The 17,049-nt window shown below is 38.9% G+C and overlaps 3 protein-coding genes across 3 annotated transcripts; 2 read left to right on the forward strand and 1 right to left on the reverse strand.

The window, feature by feature from the left end:
* The first annotated feature begins 1,830 nt into the window (after positions 1 to 1,830).
* Positions 1,831 to 4,365, forward strand: NPC1 (non-specific phospholipase C1). The gene is made up of 3 exons (XM_087324569.1): positions 1,831 to 3,060; positions 3,521 to 3,697; positions 3,814 to 4,365. The coding sequence occupies exons 1-3, from the start codon at positions 1,923 to 1,925 to the stop codon at positions 4,140 to 4,142; spliced, it is 1,644 nt and encodes a 547-aa protein (XP_087180695.1). The 5' UTR covers positions 1,831 to 1,922; the 3' UTR covers positions 4,143 to 4,365.
* Positions 4,366 to 8,660: 4,295 nt separating this feature from the next.
* Positions 8,661 to 9,816, forward strand: LOC147859898 (embryogenesis-like protein). Its single transcript, XM_087324183.1, has 2 exons — positions 8,661 to 9,136; positions 9,539 to 9,816. The coding sequence occupies exon 1, from the start codon at positions 8,729 to 8,731 to the stop codon at positions 9,119 to 9,121; it is 393 nt and encodes a 130-aa protein (XP_087180309.1). The 5' UTR covers positions 8,661 to 8,728; the 3' UTR covers positions 9,122 to 9,136; positions 9,539 to 9,816.
* Positions 9,817 to 13,508: 3,692 nt separating this feature from the next.
* LOC147859899 (uncharacterized) lies at positions 13,509 to 16,861 on the reverse strand. Its single transcript, XM_087325001.1, has 7 exons — positions 16,699 to 16,861; positions 16,187 to 16,319; positions 15,974 to 16,077; positions 15,512 to 15,683; positions 15,160 to 15,300; positions 14,928 to 14,993; positions 13,509 to 14,725 (listed from the first exon to the last, which is right to left on the reverse strand). Exons 1-7 carry the CDS (start codon positions 16,746 to 16,748, stop codon positions 13,628 to 13,630), a joined length of 1,764 nt encoding a protein of 587 aa, XP_087181127.1. The 5' UTR covers positions 16,749 to 16,861; the 3' UTR covers positions 13,509 to 13,627.
* Between the last annotated feature and the right edge of the window lie 188 nt (positions 16,862 to 17,049).

The raw sequence follows: 17,049 nt of genomic DNA on the forward strand, positions 1-17,049 counted from the left end.
TAAATGTCAATTGGGAACTCATAACTCTATTTTTAAAAGCATGAAATTCACCCCTTTGCAATTATTAATTTGGATATAAAAGGTTTCAAGAACTTGCAATCTACCTTCAAAGATAGTAGATTTTATGGAAGGATAATATGATAGACACCTTAAAAATATGTGAATATTATTAGATGTTAATATATCAATATTATCAATGTGGAATACTACCGATAGACACCTAAAAAATATGTGAAATGTGTATTCCATCGATTTAAGTGTAGTTTTGTTTAATTGCATTGTAAGATTCTTATCAAATCGTTTTAAAGTTTTCTATGTAACATGTGAAGGCAATGGATTCCACGTTACTTTTTCATGCTTAAAAAATATTGTTTTCAATATGTAGGACAATGGGTAGGAAAGAAATGCTTTATCTCAAAAATTGTGGAGCCTACATACAACACGAAATCATGATCAAGGAATCAATATTGCACACATTCAAAATATGTGGTAACCCAAGGGTTAGATTGTTGGACATATATCATATATATATATATATATATTGAGTGTATTATTATTGTCGCTAGCACTTGATTCATCTTATTGCTAATCATAGAGAATGAACTCCCCAATTGAAAATTTTATGTAGGTTTGATAAGAAACTAATAGAAAACATACATATATTTTAAGTCAATTCTCTCTCTCAAGTTGTTGTGAGGGAAGAAATGGTAACCTCATCTTTGAGAGAATGAAACAAAATAATATGTTGGTGTCATGGCAAAAGAAGCTACATCTAATGAGGTTTGACACTATGTTTTGTAACAACAGAAGAAATTCTTCTAAAGGTAAACGGAACAAAATATCTAACTCATAGTGGATCCATTAGGGGTGGATGGAGTTGGTTGAAAGGTGGCTTGAACAATAAAAACTACTACAAGTAATTCAAAGAGATGTGCATACAAAGACATGGAATGTGTTAGGTGTGGAGCCACCACTTAAAACACATGAATGAGTATTGCATGGGTTTCGAGATCCGTAATGATATTAACATCATTTGGAGAAAGGGGGTGAGAGATCCACAAATGGGGCTAGCTGATATAGGCTTAACCGCCAACGAAATGGCGATTACTACCCAACAAGGGGTTACAAGAGAACTTGTGCATGAACTGGAAAGTCTCCTATTTGGCATTGGGTAAGTGAGGAAGATGCGGTTCTTTTTCTCCGTTCAACAAGCAAGCAGGCAAGAATCGGGATTGATGGGACGCAGGTAATAGGGGGTTTAAAGTTAAAAGGGAGGATTGATTATGAGAGGCCCTCGAGCCACCCCCTGCTAACGTGAGCCCGCCCGAGCCCCAAGGTGGGGCTATAGGCTCCATGGAACATGGGTCCGCTCAATTCCATGTGACTCTCACTTTCTTGTCTTATTAGAGAAGGATGGGATCTTCTTCTCTTATGTCCACAAAGAGAGATTGGGGGGAGGGGGGGGGGGGGGGGGGTTATCGGATGGAGAGACGATCTGAGCCGTCCAACGGCCGAGCACGAGATTTCATCGCGACCGTTGAGGGGGGAGACAATCGGGGCCGTCGATTTGGCGCGAGGTCGCATCTGAGTCGTCCGTTTCCCCAAAAACAACATATGCGGCGCATATGCGTACAGTAGCAGGTCGACTATTCTCTTCTCTCTCTTCTCTCTCTCTCTCTCTCTCTTCCTCTGCTTCGCCTCCTCTCTGCGTCACGTGTGTGTGGCACGTGTGTGTGTCGTGGCGTCCAATGACAAAACACAGACACAGAGAGAGACAGAGAAACAGAGAGAGAGAGAGAGAGAGAGAGAGAGAGAGATGGTGATGATGATTCATGATTCATGATTCATGGTTTCGTATCCTCTGGGCGTAGCAGTAGCAGCCTGAGCCTTTCTCCCATCCCCCAGAAACCCTAACCAAAAACATGGCCAAGATGAAGCCACCAAGTCACTCCATATCCCCCCATTTCCAACCCCTGCAAGCTCTCCTCACTCTGCTCCTGCTCTTCCCCTGCTCCAGCTGCCACAGCTTCACCCCCCATGGCCAAAGAAGGCCAATCAAAGGACCCATTAAGACCGTTGTGGTGTTAGTCATGGAGAATCGCTCCTTTGACCACATGCTCGGATGGCTAAAACGCCTCAATCCCGATATAGACGGTGTCACCGGCCATGAATGGAATAGGATCAATACCTCTGATCCTGATTCAGAAAAGATATTCTTCAGAGATGATGCTGAATTCGTGGACCCTGACCCTGGCCACTCTTTCCAAGCAATTCGAGAACAGATTTTTGGTGTGAATGATTCCTCGGCTGCCCCTGCCCCTATGAATGGGTTTGCTCAACAAGCAGAAAGTATGATGCCTGGATTCTCCAAGACAGTTATGTCTGGATTTAGACCCGAGATTGTGTCTTCTTTTACGTCGCTCGCTATGGATTTTGCCGTTTGTGATCGATGGTTCGCATCAGTTCCTTCCTCAACCCAACCCAACAGATTCTATGTCCACTCTGCCACCTCTCACGGTGAAATGAGCAATGTTCGGAAGGACCTTGTCCATGGATTCCCTCAGAAAACCATCTTCGATTCTGTCGAAGAATCGGGCCTCTCGTACGGAATCTATTACCAGAATATTCCGGCCACCCTTTTCTTCCGGAACCTTAGAAGACTTAAATCCATACGGAATTTCCATAAATTCGAGCTCGCATTCGAGCGAGACGCGAAGCAAGGTAAGTTGCCTAATTATGTTGTGATTGAACAAAGGTATTTCGATATCAGCACGGCTCCGGCGAACGATGACCATCCGTCCCATGATGTGTATCAAGGTCAAGCTTTTGTGAAGAAACTGTATGAGACATTGAGAGCCAGCCCTCAATGGAATGAGATGTTGTTTATTATCACTTATGATGAACATGGTGGATTTTATGACCATGTTCCCACCCCTGTTAGGAATGTGCCTAATCCTGATGGAATGGATGGATCCATCGGAGAATACACCTTCAAGTTCGATAGGCTCGGTGTGAGAGTGCCTACTATACTGGTCTCTCCCTGGATCAACAAAGGAACAGGTGCTCATTACCTCATGTTCAGCTTTTTCTATCCTTTTAATATCCATTTACACACATATGTATGTATATGGATCTACATGGATGTTGCAATAAGATGTTTGTATGTCATGGGGGCACTAGTGTGCAAGTTTCACCATGATGATACTCAATACTTTAAAACATTTTTTCATATCACCTAATTTGGAACTTTCATACAGTGTAGTATTTGGGAATTTTGACACAAGGGAACGAATTTATAAGGTTCAAAGAGCTAGAGAAGAATATAAACATGCAAAATGAGTTCAAAAAGTCGAAAAATCTTAGAAACCCACTGTAAAATGATATACTTGTTTGCAATTGTTTTGAAAGGTTTTGAGATAATGTTTGCCGTTGAGGTGAAAAACTTGCGAGTATTATAATAATACATCTCCCATCTCTTAACATTTAGTTCTAATATGGTGATGGCTAATTTTTGCTCCAGTTTTGCATGGCGCGAATGGTCCCACACCTTATTCACAATTTGAGCATTCCTCAATATCCGCCACCGTGAAGAAATTGTTTGATCTAGATGCCGACTTTCTCACAAATCGAGATGCATGGGCGAGCACATTCGAGAGCATCCTTTTTGAGAGAGATTCTCCGAGGTTAGATTGTCCAGGTATGGCAATTGTCTCTTCCGCTAATTACCGGAGATCACAAAATGGCCCATGTTGGGATTAATTGCTTACAAGAGTTCTATATGTGGATCTCATTTTCGCACTTTCATTTTTTCAGAAACTCTTCCATTCCCAATGTGGTCGCTCCGAACTTCACCCTTGGATGATAGTAGACAATTGTCTGAATTTCAAGAAGAACTAGTATTGCTCGCTTCTCAGCTGATAGGGGATAGCACATTCTTTGAGAATACATCCATGACGGTATTAGAAGCCAATTCATTTGTAGAGAACGCGGTAGAGCTCTTCATGGAAGCCGGACAGATGCAACTAGAGTTCGGGTTGGATGAGTTCTCATTGGTAGATGTCAAGGCTGCCTCGGTGAAAAGAAAGAAACAAGGGTGCACAAGTAGGCCATGTCTCCATCAAAAGAGGTTTGGTGTCATATGATCATCGTATCACATTTGAGTGCCGCAATCTCCAGGAGATGTGAGGAACTGAAGAGATGGGGTGGATTTCTTATTTTGTATATGCAAGGTGTGTGCATCGATTCTTGGGTAACAAATTGTGCTGTTGTACCATTTTCTAGGAATGATTTTGCGAATATTTTGTTTGTTGGGAGGAGTGTACAGGTAAAATGGGGTTTCTCCAAATAATCTTGTTAATTCTGATCTTTTTATGTTTGTAATCTTATGTGGATGCTCAAGTGTCTTTACACTGTAAGAAATTGTTCAAATTAAGTGTCTGAAATCTCTACCTCAACCTTTTTAGTAGGTAGTGTGCTCCGATTATTTTGAGTATTGGACTTGTATGAACATTATTATTATTATTAAGCCAGGCAAGTGTTTGTGATTATTGACTATGCTTGGCCACCACTTCAACTTCATAACAACTTACATATGGCTGATGTTATTATGGAAGCACGCCAAATGTTTAGGTTAGACATCACATATTTTGTCAATGGGGATCATAAGCGAACGTCTTGTCAACGAGAGAAAGAAGAATCAATTTAAATAGAAATACATGATTTAAATAGAAATACATGTTCTCTTTGTGTCATGGCCACCTTTTTTTAGTGTTCTCTTATATATGACTTCAGTAGCAATTTTACTATGATGTAAAATACATACACATTTAATTAGTAGGAGACAAAGTGTCTATTATTATTGAATATGGATCCACAACCACTTCAACTTCATAACAACAGCTTACATATGAATGATGATATGGAAGAACCAAATGTTTAGGTTGAACGTCACAAGTGTTGTCAATGGGGATCTTAAGGCCACATGGTTTCAGTTGCGAGGGAAAGAATAAATTTGAGTAGATATGTACCTTCTCATTGCGACATGATGTCCTTTAGTTTATATTACATAAAGCTTTAGTACCAATTTTATTAAGATATGAAAAAATGCAAACATAAAGGGCTTGCTTTGAAAGATGCAATTCTTACCTTGAAAGTTCAGCTTAAAGAGTTTTGTCTGTTATGCGCAGAAGTTGTAAAGCAAGCAATTTGTTTGTATGCTCTAGTATCACTTCAGAATAATGTATGAAGGATGGATGGAATTCATGTGTGCCTCAATTGGGAATACAATTGCATTTATACATGTTATAGGTGGATCGTAACTTGTGAACAAATGCACGTATGCACCCACTTTTTGCTTTGCAAAGTGTATGTGATACTAGCAACAAATAATTGCATCGCATGGCATTGGGGAAAGTGAAGCATCTCCCATTCTAATCAATGTAGTGGTGAGTTCATTTATGCTCAACCATTCTTATACCCTTGTAAGCATGACGAAAATTATGGGTCGTTGCAAATGTTCTTTTTTGAAAATGGGTAGACCGTTCTTTTTGTTAAAAAAAATGTATATAATGAAAGGCCCGCGTGCCCTTTTCAGTCATGAAAGAGACAAAAGGAAACTTGCTCAACGAACAAAGTGGGGTGTATCTACTAAACTATATTGAGGAAAACGTCTTTGAGCATAAAGTAAAAGTTGTGAAATCTACCAGTATTATACATTATCTCGATGTAAAAGGAATTGGCTCGTAAGGATTAGAACTTATTAAATGGTGAATATTCATTCTCTTGCATATATATTTTTTGTTCATAACATTTAGAGGATTAGACATCTAACCATGATCATGCCTAAAAATAGTGAATTTTCTCTACCAAAATAGTTGCCATTACTTATGCATTGGTGATAAAGATAGTCATTCTATATAACACTTATTTTCACCTTAAAACAATTTTAGCCAGAAACCTTGTCATAATTATACTCCAAGAGAATTGATATCGTTGTCAATTATCATTCTTTATAACACTTCAAGTGTGTTCACCTTAATTTAATTTTAGTCAGAATCCTTGTCATAATTACACTCTACTAGAATCAATATAGTTGTTAACGATGTTTTGTGTTTTGTGTGTCCATGTTTAATGAGTTGGTCAAACAAATAATCACGTCAAATTCATTCTTAAAAGTTCGGTTCTTGATGCATATAAAGCAATTTGTAATCTGGCTTGTTGGTTTTTTACATCTTTAATCAAAGTGGTTGTCTAAATTTTAAATTCTAGTGTTAACTCATACAAAGAAAGCATCAATGCCCTTGAATTAGCCAAGACCTCCACACTAGCTTTTACATATTTGAGAGGTAAATTCACTCCTTAGTGGAGATTTTATTGAACATTTGTTATTGATAAAGTGTTGCTTACTACTACTTTGCACACTAAACAAAGAAATATGAACAATATATAATATGCTAAAACACAATCTGCAAGTGTTTCCGACATGTATAATTATATACTATCATATAACCCCCTCTTCTTGTTTAGCTTTGAGCATTATTCCACTTTTCAAGAGTTTTTGATGCAAAGTCAAGATAGTATGCACCATCATCACTAAATCAAAGAATTTTTTGAGGATTTATTTAGTCTACCTAGATAATGGGAGCGATGTTCATTATTAGATCAAGTGGCAAACCAAATCATTGATTGCAAAGATGATCAAAGGAAACAATAGATATGATGCAATAATCATCCTAACCTCCATCGTAATTTTGATGCACGAGTGGTAAGTTGTCTAATGAATACGAAGCCTAATTATTATCATGCATCTTAGTAGTAGTGTTGCATAAAAGAGAATGAATACAGATACAAGACAAGGTATACTAAATTCACAATATCATAATTATTAGAGACATGAACTGATGTAAGCATAAAATAAGGATAAAAGATAGATCTAGATAGAAAGGAGTGAGAGAAAGAAGGGTGTCGATCCACCCGACCACCCCCGAGTGAAGGGATCGAGACGGACTCGAGCCTTGATTGGCGTCCCATACCACCGCCGTACCTGGTGCTGGCGCGCTCGCTACAAGAGTTGACCCACCACAAGACAAAGTCCCAACGTAGTCAACCAGATCATGAAATGAGGGTAGCTAGGCCTCTTATTTATTGCGATACCCAAGGCCCCCAGACAAGTTCACACTTGGCCTAATGGGTTGTCTCAATCCCGAGGATTAAAAGTAATCCTCCCCTTCTTTACACTCTCGCTTAACCCTCACACTTATCCATGTGTATAGAATACTACGGTAAATTCTTACCACGGGATATTATATGGTCATGCCCGTAACAATAATTTAGTATTTAGACGTTATTGCCTAGCACGATTCACTGTAAAGCGTGTGCTTTGTATGATTTAATTTGTGGCCACGAGTCTTGAAGACCACATTTGACATTATTTCATGATAAGTTTCCTTTGATACCTTTAGTTTGCTTCTAAGAAACGAACGACTTTATTTACAACGTTGACATTCTCATATTTTCCAAAACACAAAGAGTGAGCACAATAGCACATGCCCTCCGAAAGCCAATGCTATAACATATCATATATGATGCAAAATTGACGGTTACGAGACTCCTCCTTCCTACCTTCGAGCATCACCCTCAAATGGCTCGATCTAGCACACCGGGGGAAATAATATTCACAAGAATGAAACTAGGAGTTTGAGGGGTGTGCTTAGAATAGCTCTAGAGCATCTAGTATGATTCGATGCATTGGGAAAGTGCATTACCAGGGCTCGAAGGCTTTGGAATGTCGTGACTCGTGAATCCTCACCTCTTGAAAGGGGAGGCGTGACTTTGGGAACACACACACACACACGGGTGGTGTGTGAGCTAGTTATTGGTGAGCTTGTGCCATGAGGTGTCGGTTTTAAGTGCCCAAGTGATGCTTTCAGGGCTGGGGTCTTATGCCTCTTAGTGTGAGAAACCAATTGGTTGTTAGTTGTTCCATGGGTGCTATTCCTCGAGCACACGTTTGATTGATATGCAGGATGTGAAAGATTATGTGCGGAAGCAATATAGGAAACCGAACAACAGAAAACGTAGGTTTAATGGAAAGCTTAGGTTTGCACAGTATGCACGGGAGAGACAAAGAGAGAGAGAAAACCAATTCAAAAAACCAACACTCTGTACATACATCATGCTCAGTGAGCACCTTTTATACACGCCCTGACAATGGGCTGACACAAGTACTGACAGTACTTGACTGCTCATAAATGAGCCTCCACTCTTACTCCCAAAACTATTCCTTACGAGGAATATCTCTCTAACGGCCTTTCGGTTTACGCACCGATACAACCTTCCTACGCACCGGTCTGCGTACCAGTTTACGCATCCGTTTTACACACCGGTCCGGCCTAACCGATCCGGTCCTCGGCTTGCTCAGCCGATCCGGCCGATTTTGAGCTTGTCTCTCAACAGAGGAGACCACACGAGATCCGTTCCGGAAACCTAAATTTGGCTACACCATAGTCAGATGGTTTTCTCTTGGATAGCCAAATTGAACTATGCCTAACCCTAATCTTCCTGTAAAACAAAGAATAATCCAATAACCCTAATCCTTAATCTCTTTAAATATGTAAAGAATGATCCAAAAACCCTAAAAAAAATTCTTAACCCTCCCCTGTTTTTTTAACTATATCCTCTGGCCCTGTTTTCCTCTGCGTACTTCTTCTTCTTCTTCTTTTCCTTGGCTATGGCGCTCGCCAGAGCTTTCCATGTCGTCTCTTCTTCCACCCGACGCGCCCTGACCTTCCCTTCGCTGCCACCTCGAACATCTTCCTCATTTCTATCTTCTTCTTCGTCTTCAGGTTTCTCCTCATCCTCATCAGATTACTCTGGCGAGGTGGATGAAATCAACGCTAAGTTTGCAGAGGCTCGTGAAGAGATCGATGTGGCTATGGATTCGAAAGAAACTGTCTATTTCAACGAAGAAGCTCAGTCTGCACGTGAGGCTGTAATGCTTGTTCTCGATAAGTACAATGGTTTGCTTGATCGCCTTCCTGATGCGGAAAAAGGAACACTGCAGAGATCAATGGGACTGAAGATGGAACAACTTAAAGCTGAGCTTGACCAGCTTAATTCATAATGTGAAATGTGCAAGGTATGGATCTTTCTTTCTTATTTCTGTGTCCGTGATGGCCTTGATCTTACATATTATAAACCAATTTAGAACATTTGGAAGGTAGGCCCTCAAATTTGAAGCCTGACTTAAATTTGAAGATGATGACAGTGTCACAAGTATTGACATGGATATGAGTTGAGTATGTCTTCTTTGTTGTCATGTATTAAGGCACTCAGAGAAAATAAGAAAGCAAATTATACTGCTAAAAACATTCTTGATCAAATGTATGTTCAAAAGGGATCAACGATATTTCTTTCTTAGCAAGTTCCCATTTTCTTTGCACTTATTTAATTCCGTTTGTCTTGCACATTTGAAGCTATTTTATTTACACTTGCAGTACACATACTTATGAGTTGATCCAATTTTTTTATGCATAAGCAGGTTTTTTAAGACAAGATGCTCTTTTTCCCTTGTTTCAAGAAAATACCTGAGGGTGAATAACACCCAAATATTTCACCAGAAAGAATGCGTTATTCTTGCATTTATAGACATGAGATGATTCTTGTAGGTCAACATAATTCAATATACATTAAACTTACTTGGGTGGAAAATTTCATGAGCAACAAGATGAGATTGTATGCTCGTAATTGGACCGTGACAGGAGTTTTAATTTCAACAACAGAATAACAAAGCCTTTATGTTTCAGCACAAAGATTGTATATAGTGTTTCTGTCTTGTGGTAAATGTATTATTGACGGGTTGCAATGGGTCAACCACAATCTGCTGTTGCAAATGAACATCTTATTTTCCCATCAAAGAAGTGATATCTTTTCTCAAACTTTTTCTACAGTTATTAGGTGGTAATAGGTACATATCTCTACAGTTATATAGATTTATGCATCTGTATGCATATACATACGGACATATAACCATGTTATATACATACATTTAGGCCCAACATATGTATGGTTTTATTTGCTATCATCTATGATGCAATTATTGCAGCTTGGTAATTATAGTATTTTTATTCTACTTGTAATTTATGTGTTCTTTCTATGACTGAGCTAACCCATCAAACAACTGATTTGAGTGGAAAAACAAAACTGTTACTCTCATGAAACAGCAGAAGAAGATGAATCAGTCTCACCAGTACAGGGCTTGGTAATAAAATTGATCCACAATCTGGAAAAGAAAGCCAGTCAGAAATATATGAGCCATTCGAGGATCATGCATGCAATGAGTTAGCAGAGTGTAAGGCCTGATAATGTGGTAAGTCCTTTGTTTGAAACCATAACTGCCAAACAAAATCTAAATACTGATAAAACTAGTGACAGACTGATGGGTGAAAATATTGCTGGTCCATCCAGCCTGGAGTGATGCCTACCATTTTTTTATCACTCTGTTTGTGATGAAAAAGGGTTTCAAATCCAGTAAGTGACTGACTGAATTATGATACTATGAAGTAAACATCATCCATATCGTTTTGAGGGAAGCTGCTAAGCCATGGCCCTCAAGATACTGAAAGAAAAAGAGTTATTCCGTGAGATACCAGAAATAAATAATGTTACTTTTATAATTTTGGGGAGATGCCTGGAACTATCTTGCAAATATTGCATGGTGAGCAATAAGTTAGAGCTTGAAGGTCACTCACTGTCTATGGTTAAGTCTACAGGATCACCTCGTAACTAGGGATCGGCAACGGTTCGGTTTAGGCTTAGCCGGTTTGGCCTGATCCAAGCCAAACCGGCTAAGCCTAAACCGTTTACAGGATCTCAAACCTGAGCCGAGCCGAGCCGAGCCGGTTCACAAACCGGTTTAGGCTAAACCGGTTTATGCTAAACCGGTTTGTGAACCGGCTTGGTAAACGGCTTGTAAACCGGTTTCCAAACCGGCTTGGAAACCGGTTTCCAAACCTCCGTCTCTCTCTCTCTCTCTCAAATGATCCCTCCCACTCTCTCACTTCTGTGGTCTCGACTCTCTCTCCCTCTCCCTCTCTCTCCCCTCTATGTAAATCCTCTCTCTCTCCCCTCTATGTAGTTCCTCTCTCTCTCTCTCTCTCTCTCACGTCTATGGTCTCGACTCTCCCTCCCTATCTCTCTCTCTCCCCTCTATGTAGTTCATCTCTCTCTCTCTCTCCCCTCTATGTAGTTCATCTCTCTCTCTCTCTCCCCTCTATGTAGTCTCTCTCTCTCTCCCCTCTATGTAGTTCCTCTCTCTCTCTCTCTCTCCCCTCTGTGTAGTCTCTCTCTCTCTCTCTCTCTCTCTCTCTCTCCCCTCTGTGTAGTCTCTTTGTCTCTCCCCTCTATGTAGTTCCTCTCTCTCTCTCTCTCCTTATATGTTGTCTCCCTCCCTCTCTCTCTCTCTCTCCTCGTCTATGTAGTTCTCCCTCCCTTACTCTCTCTCTCTCTTTCCCCTTGTCTGTTGTCTCTCTCCCCCTCTCTAAAGTTTATAAACGGCTTAAACGGTTTATCCGGCTAGCCGGCTTGAGCCGGTTTGGCGAGGCTCAAGCCAAGCCGAGCCGAGCTCAAACCGTTAAGGCAAGTTCAAGCCTAAACCGAGCCGAGCCGAGCCGCTAAGCCGTTTTCAAGCCGGCTAAGCCAAACGGTTTAGGCTTGAGCCGAGCCGTTGCCGATCCCTACTCGTAACTTGGAACATATGTTTCAGCTGAAATTCTGTTACAATATCTCAGAATGGGGTATATTCAAGATTTTAGTTCTAAAGTTTTACAATATGTTGAAGAGAATCAAATAATTGTTTTATGAGCAGTGGTTACCTATCAATCAACAATTTATAAGTTTTGATTAATCACTACACATAAGAAAAGAATAAGACCTGTGTGTGGCATCATTCACTACAACGGAAAGTTAAAAACACAATAGGCATATACATATGCATCTAAAATTGAAGTCTGTGTGCTTGATTGATGGTGGGAGTCTCACTAGAATGGGTTGCATCAAAAGCGTATAGAGAGTATGAAGGTTCACAAAATCGACAATATTTTATATGAAAGATTGTGTATGCTGGTCAATGTATATTTATATTTCTGTGTGCTCATTTGTATGCTACATGCATGAAGGCCACTTAATAATCGCCATGACCACTTCGATCAATTCCCTAGGCTTTGGTTCCTTGCATTTGAGCAATTTCTCTTGACTTTTGTAAATGTTATTCATAGTCATAGAGCAGCTCAGGGCATATCTACAGGAAAGCTTTGACAATTACTTGGAGTCCCACATGAAACAGTTACCCCCCTTTGTTTTACATGTGTAGAACATTGAAAATTAAACTTGCCTAATGATCATGTGGAAGTGTACATCAAAATGCTGAAGTTGATCATGGAATAGTGTTAAGTGTACATTAAAATGCTGAAGGTTATCATGTTATAGTGTTATGTACTGTTATTGAAGTTGGTCAAAGGTCTAATGTCTAAAGAATGTGCAGATTTTTAGTGGTATGTGGGGATTTAAAGCTTCAGTGAAATCTGTGTAAAAAGTGAGTGGGATAATTTGATTGTATGGCAAACAAAGGATCAAATGGAATGATGAAGGTAAGGCGTAGACCACTAAAGAATCATGATACGTAGTTTTGATGGTCATTGAATGATTGTAAAGAAAGGACATATCATCCAGAACAAAAAATGATAAATTCTGTAGTGCTCACGAGAACAAGCAAAGAACTAGAAGATATAAAATTTTATAGAGACATGTGATGTTTATATTCCTGTCAACAACAGTTCGTAGCTGTAACAAATAGGGATCAGAAAATACCTTTTATGATATGAAGATGCAACGTTCACGAAATGGCAGTTGATTGACGATAATTCTTACATGGGAATATTATACAGTTAGCTAGCTACCTTTGTCATTTCAGGTGTGTGTACACAGTACTCTTTTAACAGTTTTAAAGTCCAGAATGCAATGTGTTTATTTTCAAAGATAGGAAATGAAGAAGCATTTTAATCATGTAGAGAACATGAATTCGTATGGCCAAGAACAAATTCAAGAAAACATCAATTTGTGTATAAATTCTCATTACGATAGAGACTTGAGTTGTTTGTTGATGTGTATAGATAGATGATTGTCTTTAAATGCCGATGGGTTTGAAGAAAGGTGAATTCTAGAGCGTGAATGACACGACAAACATGGAGAACAAATATGTGGGCTATTTAGTGTAAGATAAATAAGTGATGTAGCCCATATGGAAGTAGGTAAATGTCTAAAGTTGTGTATTGTATGTCATTTTAACTAATGGAGTATATTCTTCTTTGGAAAAAAAAAGAGGTGAATTCTGGATATAATATCAAAAAGAGCTTCTCATCAATCTCAAATTGTTTTGAAACACGAATTTATATAGAATAATAAATGCCTTTTCCTTCTATCTCAATTGTGTTCAAGAAACATGAAATTCTAGATTGATTATAAGTGCTTCTCGTTTTAAATCACCATTCCAAACAATCAAGTACAGGGAAAAACAATCAGATGTGCACGTCTATAAATTAAACGAAAGATTGAACGAGAGAGATTAATAGTTTTATCGCCTCGATCTCAAGGCCTGAAAGCGCACTGAGAGATCATCGTAATCAGGAAGCTTGGGATGAACATGAGGAGCCATATTATCATTATTATAAGCTGATGGAGGAGGAGCTGAGCGCTTTGGGGGAGAATATCTTTGTTTAAAACTTCCATTACCAATGCTCTGTTCTATTCCTTCAATATTATCATCATATCTACTAGCCTCATCATCATCATGCATATTGAATTGATCTCTGCTGTAGTCATGTGACTTCTTGTTGTACTGCATCCTTTCTCCACTTATCCGCTTCCGATTATATTGCTCTAGTTCATCATCAGGATCCTCATCAAAGATAGGCTTCTGATTAATCATATTATTGTTGTAGTAGGACGCATTCCTTCCCACTTGATGCTGTTGATTCATTTTTTCTTCGCTATCCTCACTCACATCATCATCATCAAAACGTGAGTTTAATGGCGGCCCTTCATTCCTAGGAATATGATTATCAAATGAGTCGGTATCTATTCTAAAATACTCTTTAGATTGTTGTTTTGATTGTTGCCAGTGTTGCAAGCCATTAATATTATTATAAATTTGACCTCCTCTTCTTCTTTCTTCTCTTTCTTCTGCTTCTTCCCTATCTTCTTCTTCTTCTTCACTGCCTGATGTTGATTGTTCTGTTGAGCTTCCATTACTATAAGAGTGATTCTGTGTGTTAAATTTGTTGATTGTTGCATTAGAGCTGGATTTGGCCAATGACGATGCAACAGCCATGGCGGCAGCTGCAGCTCTCTCTGCAGATTGGGCTGCTTCTCTTGCTGCAGCCACCACATCTGACCTATTGTAATCCTCCCCTGATTTCTTTTGGTTGATATCTGAACGGAAATTTTCACTATGACTATTATGATCCTCATCCTCAGCACTATCATCATCCTCGTCATTGGTTGGTAAAGCGGACATCGCAAAATGTACAGATTTGTGTGGTTTAACGAGTTTGTTCTGTTTGATTGTTGATTTCAAAACAATTCCGTGTCCATATGATTCTGACGTAGCAGGTCTGCATGGTGATCTTATAAGATCTCCCAAGTCTGGCAGATCTATATGCACCTCATCGTCCTGTATCACCGTCACACAGAAAGTTAATCAGAATGTTATACTCAAAAGTACTAAAAGTTGTTTGTCAAAGGATGCTTCATTGGGAGGACAAGCCTCTAAAAGTTGTTGGGGATCAGAAATCATGCTTAAAATACTAAAGATTGCTTTTCAAGGATTCTTTTTTGCATCTACTTGCAAAAATGATTCGTTATATAGAAAATACCTCCACTCGAGTTCTCAGCTCCTCTTGATGTGTAGCTTGATCCATATTGAACCTATCTGTACCATTCTGAAATAGATCATTTTGATTTTGACATGTTTGTTAGCTCCACGATTTCCGATAAGAAAATGTACTCAACACTTTCGTCATGCAAATACACACACATGAGTATGTATGTTTATATCTCAAAATAAAGGACATCATCAAATTAAAGAATTTAGATTTTAATGCATACTAGCAAATCTTGAGGCAGCTTGAAAACTTCAGCTTCGAGTGATTTTGCATCCCATTCAACACCCTGTTCCAGGGCTATGTCTCTCATCAATTTCAACTTCACCTCTTCTGACGGTGCTCTTACTGATAGCTTCTCAATAACCTGTAAGGAAAAATATAGGGATCAGATATAAGACTCCGTTGGTGCATAACTTAAACCATTTTGAAAATTTAAAAAGAAAAGGCAATCAATCAATAGTAAGCAGTTAAATTTAGCTAGCCTTTGATTGATTCAAAGGAGCTGTGATATTCAGAAATTATATTAATCAACTTGTTTTGATCCATTGAAAATAATCTCTGGTTAAGTATCTTACCAATCTATTCACACCACAGTCAGGTCTCAATTCAGCTGCAGCCGAGACGAAATCTTTTCCATATTTTGAAGCAAAAACACTGGAAATTTGCTGCAATTCAGGAAGTTCGGCACACCTTGGAGCAGCAAAAGCTAGGCTTGCTACAGCCTCTTTTAAATCAATAGGGCATAATCTGTTTGGAAGGAAGCAGAAGAAGAAGAGGAAGAAAAAGGAAGCACAATAATTGAAAAAATCAGTGTTGATTATATTTTAGCAATGTCATATTATCAATACACTAACTTCAGAATGAAAAGAGACAATTAAAGAATACACTGTAATTACACATAGGGTATTACTTTTAGTTTTACACACATAATTATGACTCAAACTTATATTTGAAGACAGATATTTGGAAGGGAATTGATGAATCATAAGTCACTAAGAAATTAGATTATTTTTACCAAACATAGCTCTTATACAGACCTCTGTGACTCGATAATCGGGAGGCGAACAACTAGCAACTCACAGAATAGTTCGATAATCTCATAAGTAGCCATTATGTTTTGCTCTCTGTATACATGTTCAACCTGATTCCAAATAATAAAAACATCATCTTTGAAGATTTAAATCTGAAATGTGCGACAGAGCAAAATTTACTAATACAATCTTAATCAAGTAGAGGAATAGTTTCTATACCCGAATGTGGGCTGTTAAGTCTTGCTTGTTCTGTAGAAGTTGTGCAAGATCTCGTTTCATTTGCTTGAGTTGGATGTCTCTTTTGTTCCGAAGCAACTTGATACGTGAAATTGCTAGCCGAAGGAGCGTTTTGCTGTTCAAAATCAATGGATGACATAAAACAAGATATGATGAATTGTATAACCAACGTCTTGCATAAAACCAGTTACCATGAAATAATATATAACAAATCAATAGCATTTACGTTGATGAATTCCGAGCTATGGGTTACACATGAGCATATGTAGTGCTGACCTAGTTTAATCATTCCATTGTTCTCATAGATCAAGACAGCGTGACATGAAATTTCATCTCTACCTCTCTGTCTCTTGGAAAATCACAGAACGCCACACTAGGTGAAAATATTTTCAGTTTTGATTCGAGGGGTCATAATTTACATGCTCGATAATAAAATCTGGTAAATGTTAATCTCTCGCAGGTGTATGTTGTGGGTGCGAGAAGAGAGGTCTCACCATTTTCCAGTGTTGAATGATTTGCCAAACACAAGCGACCGATTGAACATTTTTGGTGAAAAAGGAAAAAGCTTTACTGCTTCGCCTTCGTCTCGGGCTCCTCCGCGTCCGTTCTGTTTCACGATTATGAAGCTTGTTCTGAGAGAGAGAAAGAGAGACAGAGACAGAGACAGAGACAGAGAAACAGACAGACAAGAGAAACAGAGACACAGAGAAATATGAACGTTTGAAACTTTCAAAATGAACCTTTCGTTTCTTCGCCCCTGCATATTCTTCTTCGCCACAAGGTTTTTTGTTATTTACAATAAATACCCCTGCCGATTCTTCTTCGTCAAGAAGGATTTTTGTTAT

This window comes from Azolla caroliniana, unplaced genomic scaffold (genome assembly GCF_043228905.1).
Source record: "Azolla caroliniana isolate FFs.n. ecotype wild unplaced genomic scaffold, voAzoCaro1.0.p SCAF_9, whole genome shotgun sequence".
NCBI lineage: Eukaryota > Viridiplantae > Streptophyta > Polypodiopsida > Salviniales > Salviniaceae > Azolla > Azolla caroliniana.